Genomic DNA, 5713 nt, shown 5'->3' on the forward strand with positions numbered 1-5713 from the left:
ATTGACAAAAAATTGTTAATGAGTTGCTTATTGTTTTCTTATAAGCTTACTATGATCTGTAGGTGTGGTTGGCCGAATATTGTAAGGGGTTAATACGTAATTTGTATTTGAATAGTTAGATTAACGTGTTAGTAATCCAATTGTAGGCGGTTCGTGTGTGGATCTCGTCGAGATATCGTCAGTAAATGTGTGTAACTAACACCCTCTTTCTTAGTCTGGATCGGCAAAAGTCGAAAAGTCGAAATGCCAAAACCGATATTTTGTAGATTTGCGAAAAGCGAATGCTCGTGAGGTAAATAGATTAATGTTTTTGGTAAGCTGCAAAATTTGGATTGCAAAGTGCATGATTTCTCTGCCCTCGATATTTTTGGGCTTAATGGGCAAAATTGGAATGATGGGCCAACGGGCCCAATTCGGTAAGAACCCTCGGTACGTGATTCTGTTAGTACGTGAAAAGTAGGAATATGCATGAAAAACCCTAAAATAGATAAATTACCGAAATACCTTTAAAAGTGGAAAACTTACAGTTTTACCCTGGTAGATAAATTACCGAAATACCCTTAGGGTTAAATTGACCTAAATGCATGTTTGACTGTTGTTATTTACTGCATGCCATGTTGTTATTATCTGATGCATGGGATTGGGATATTGATGGAGGAAGTACTGAAAGTGGCTTGTCCACGTACTAGAGGCTTTGCCTCAATTTACTGTTAACTGAGTAGCAAGGCTGCAACTGTGGAGTGTTGGGCTGGGTGGGTTGAACTATTCCCCACATGGAGTGTAGGGCTGGTACGGGTGGAGTGTAGTGGTTGGTGGGTTGAGTAGTCTCCCCAAATGGGCTTGCATATGTTATTGATGTTGCATGTATTTTGAAATGGGCCTATGGGCCATACTCTTATCTGAATAAGGGGGTAAGGCCCAGTTTATTGTAATCAAAAAGGGCTCGGTCCAGACCATCATTACTGAATGGGCTTAGGCCCAATAGGCTTGAGCTGACTTGGGCTTTGAATGGGTTTTCCTTACACACCGAGTTTCCCCAAACTCACCCTTTTATTTTCATCCACACAGAAATCCCCAACAATAGTGGGCTTGGAGTCGTGAGGGAATTCGAGTGGCCACCGGTTACGAAAGTTTGATTTTCTTCTGGTGAACTGGACATCCTATTATTTATGTTGAGGTTTGGGTTTTTAAATGTAATAAGGCCGCTTAATTATTTTTGATGGTTTTAATATGTATTACTAAGATAGGTATTACTTATTTTAACTGTTGAAATTGGATAGCTTTAGGCGCGTTTTCAAAAAAAAATAACAATTGATTTCAAAATAACACGACAACAAGCAAAGCTTCCAAATGAAAGTATTTTCCAAAATTAATCACTTTTCCTAAAAATGACTTAATCAAATCGGTTTCCTAGAAATATACATGACGTTAAGGTGTGGCAATGGCGGTGTGCATGTCTAGGATTGGATCCGAAGGGAGCTTGGTACTTAAGTAGTCCGATAGACTCACCTCCTCTTTTAGGTTTCCTACCGGTGCATGACTTCCATTCACTTTAACCTATAATGAAATTATCTTTTAAAACACTAAGTAGGTTTTTCTGGATCAACAATATAAAATGTTTTGAACGCTTCGATGTGGCATGTCGGATCCGGCCATAACGTCTGGGCCGGGTTTGGGGTGCTACAACACGGCCTGGGCCTGGCCACACAGGCGTGTGACCCCTGATTCTAAAAGTTTCAAAATTTTCATATTTGTCTGTTTTAATTCAAATTAATCCGTTTTAATTCTAATTAGTCCCGGATTGTTCCCAAACTATTTTTAAGGCCACGTAAGCTCGATTTAAAGCCTGTAAGTGTATTTTTACCCTGATTTTATAAGCTATTGAATGTTATTATTTATTTTATATTTTTGTTTTTGTTTGTGATAAAGGTCTTGATTTATATTGTAACACTCTGTAACCCTAATCCGACGATGGAAACAGGTTAGGGGTGTTACAGGTTAGAGGCAAAGCTTGTAGAAGAATTGGTTCTCCTAATGAAAAGAAACATCTTTTTGTTTTCGTATTTCCTACAATAGGGTTTTACTATTAGAATTTCTGGATTACTACAATTGCCTACATGGATACTCTGTCCTTAACACGCCTAACCCATGGCTAACTGGACTGTGTATCAATACTCAACAAAAAAAATAATACATTAATAAAGATAGTTAAACCAGAACTCAGAAATATAGAAAACAAATTGAATATTTTCAAAACTTAGAAATACTTATTCCTCCTTGACTCGATATCGATAGTCCCAAGGATCTAAGGATTGGGTGGGTGGAAGTGTATGAAAATAATAATTTGAAAATTAAAATTTAGAAAACTTAAATTTGATTTGTTTTAAATTTAAATTTTAAAAAATTTAAAAATTTTAAAGCATCTTTATATCTTTAGGATAAAAAAATTAATGTGCTTTGAATTATATGTAAATATTTTAAATATAAGAATTAATTGCATCAGACTCTCTAAATTATGATATTCATTTTAAATTGGTCTTTAAATTTTAAAATATTTTAATTACATCTCTAAACTATCGATGTTATATTAGTCGGTCTTTTCCATTATTAAAATTGTTAAATGAAATATCAAATTGTACATATTTAAATTTAAAATGAAAATTTAAAAGAAAGAGATCTTTATCATTACTAATTTTAGTTACTTATAAATTGACATGTTATTTAACAATTAAATTAACGATCAATTTGTCATGTCATTTAAGTTAGCTCGATATTAATTTAAGATTGATGACAATACCATAATAAATAATTATAGTGCATTTAATATTTTTAATTTGATGTACATATAAGTTTAAATTTCGTTTTAATCACAATTTAATCTATTTTTATTTTAATGTATGTATTGTTATTATTATTAATTAGTTTAAAATTTAAGTTTTATTTTTTTTTATCGTTACCTTTAAATAAACATCATGTTTTAAGCATGTAATTTCCACGTGCAAATAAAATTTTGTAGCTATAAATTAAAAACTTTAAAAGATTTATGGATAAACTGTAAAAATGGTCACTAAATTATTGCCTTCGTTTTATTTTGGTCAATTAACTATTAATTTTTCTAATTTAGTCATTAAACTTTTCAAATCAAATATTTTAATCACTCAAAGCTAGACTTAGGCTTTTTATTGTTGGTATAATCAATTTAGTTCTAATTTTAAAAATATTAATTTTTGTACCAGAATTAATAATTTAAGTTTCTTAACAAAGAAATCTTAGCTTTAGGTTTCAGATTTTATAATTTTATCCTACTCCAATATAAAATTTCTAACATCATATTTGGTATAAACTCTTTTTATACATTCTATTGACCAACCCAACACATGGAAAAAGGAAAAAAAAAAGAAAAAGAAAAGAACACCATATGGTATTGATATTTAAAATGTTATAATTGATGAAGCAAAGTTGATAACAAATCTCTCACAAACTTTGCAACAACTAACCAACTAACTTATAATAAATAAATAAAAAAACATCACCAAACATCAAATTTCAAAACTTGAAATAGAAAAAAAAAAAGTGAGCTAAAGTTGTCATCTCCAACTTTAAAACAAAAGATAAATTTATGGGAAACAGATTGTTTAGTAATAGGTAAAATTATGTGAATTTTTTAGAATTCGAACTAAAATGACAAATTTTGTAAACACTTGAAGGTTACATTTGTTGAATATTTTATATTTAAGATCAAATTGATATAATGTGTAAGTATTAAAGAGCTAAATTTATTATTAGAAATAATAATAATAAAGCCGAATCAACTTTGAGTGATGAAAATATTTGGTTTCCAAAAATTTAATGATTAAATTAAAAAAATTAATATTTTAGTGACCATTTTTATTGTTTATCAAAATTTATTTAGTAGGTTAAACAACAATTTAAGTTAAAAAATAAAAAATCTAAATAAATTATATATTTATAGTTTTATAATTTATATATATATAAGTGATAACAGTTGAATTGGGATTAATATTAGAAAAATAAATGGGCGTTTTACCCAAATATGCCATTTAAATAATATAATTATGGAAATGGGTAGTTTTTTGAGTTATTTACCGGATTAAGCCGTTTCCCACAAAAATGCGGCCACGTAGGCTCGATTTCGGAGTACGTGTCAACAAAAAACGCGTCCTTGAGGGCGCGCTTTACTGATTTGGACAAAGCACTCCCCCAGGAGAGCGTTTTGCCCGTGTAACGGTAAAAAATTTGACCGTTGGAAGCCAACGGTCCAAAAAAAAAAACCTATAAAACCCCCCAAATCATTTTTTCACACAAATCTCTCAAATTTTTATAATTCTCTCAAAATTCATTTCCCTTTAATTATTTTTCACACAATTCTCTCATAATTCTCAACATTCTTTCAATATTCCCTTCAAAAATCTATCAAATTTCATTGAAATTTTCTCAAAATTCTATCAAAATTCATTGTTTAAAATTTTTTTGAATTTAATTTTTTTAAATTAAAAAAATCTGATCGTGTTAGGAATGGCCGGAGAATTAATCCGTCTCGATAATAAGCACATCTCCGTTGATCAAATGACAATGGTAAGTGATAATTTTAAATTTTCAATATTATTCGATATTAATTTAATTTATGCAAATTTAATTAAATTTGCAATACTGTTTGATATTTTATTCATTTATGCAATTATAATTACAATTTCAATACTGCTTGATTTTTTTTTCATTTATGATGTTTGCATTAATTAATTTATGCAATTTTAATTAATTTTTGTTTTATAAATTTTTACAATAATTTGTAGATCGGGTGTTCTAATGCTACATCCGTAATATGTTTGGTCCTCTATCGCTATTGATCGAGAATTACTTGCGAGAAGTGGGATTTTGGCAAGTGGCTACGATAGGCCGGGGGTGCAAGTTGGACCCGAAACTAATCAGTGCATTGATAGAGAGGTGGAGACCCGAGACGCACACTTTTCATCTTTCATGCGGAGAGTGTACTATCATTCTGGAAGACATGCATTTGCAATTGGGATTACCGGTGGATGGGTACGCAGTCAACGGGCCCGCATCATCTACTGATTGGGGAGCCATATGCTACGAGCTTTTGGGTGCTATACCAGATAAAATTAACGGAGGTCGGATCGAGATGGGATGGTTACGAGACATATTCCTGGAGCCGAATAATGATGCGACTGAACTCGAAAGAATACGATATGGTCGGGCATATATTCTTGAGATGGTTGGAGGTTATTTGATGCCAGACTTGTCAAGAAACCTCGTACATCTGAGATGGTTGTTGAAACTCGTAGATTTTAGAGCAGCCGACGAATTGAGTTGGAGGTCTACCGTGTTGGCAACATTGTACAAGAAAATGTGCAGGGCAACGCGACCGAACAAAGCCAAAATAGGAGGTTGCCTATCACTACTGCAATTATAGGCACGATTTCACTTTCCATTTTTACGTCCTCGAGTCGACCACCCATATACATTTTCACTCATAACGAGATAAGTTTTATATTAGATTTTACAATTATTACGTAGATTTAGAATATAATTTTATGCTCAAAATTTATTTAATTAGGTGGAACCATTCGGCAAGTTATGTTGGAATACCTACCTCTCTCGAAGATATACGACTACTATTAGACCAACGATCGCAAACAGAAGTAAGTATTAAATAAAATATATATACATAATA

The 5713-nt window shown here is 31.7% G+C and overlaps 1 protein-coding gene across 1 annotated transcript; it reads left to right on the top strand.

Annotated features, from left to right (window-relative positions):
- Positions 1 to 4843: 4843 nt before the first annotated feature.
- Positions 4844 to 5452, top strand: LOC108468665 (protein MAINTENANCE OF MERISTEMS-like). Its single transcript, XM_017769536.2, has one exon. The coding sequence runs from the start codon at positions 4844 to 4846 to the stop codon at positions 5450 to 5452; it is 609 nt and encodes a 202-aa protein (XP_017625025.2).
- The last annotated feature ends 261 nt before the right edge of the window (positions 5453 to 5713 follow it).

This window comes from Gossypium arboreum, chromosome 8, assembly GCF_025698485.1.
Source record: "Gossypium arboreum isolate Shixiya-1 chromosome 8, ASM2569848v2, whole genome shotgun sequence".
Lineage (NCBI taxonomy): Eukaryota > Viridiplantae > Streptophyta > Magnoliopsida > Malvales > Malvaceae > Gossypium > Gossypium arboreum.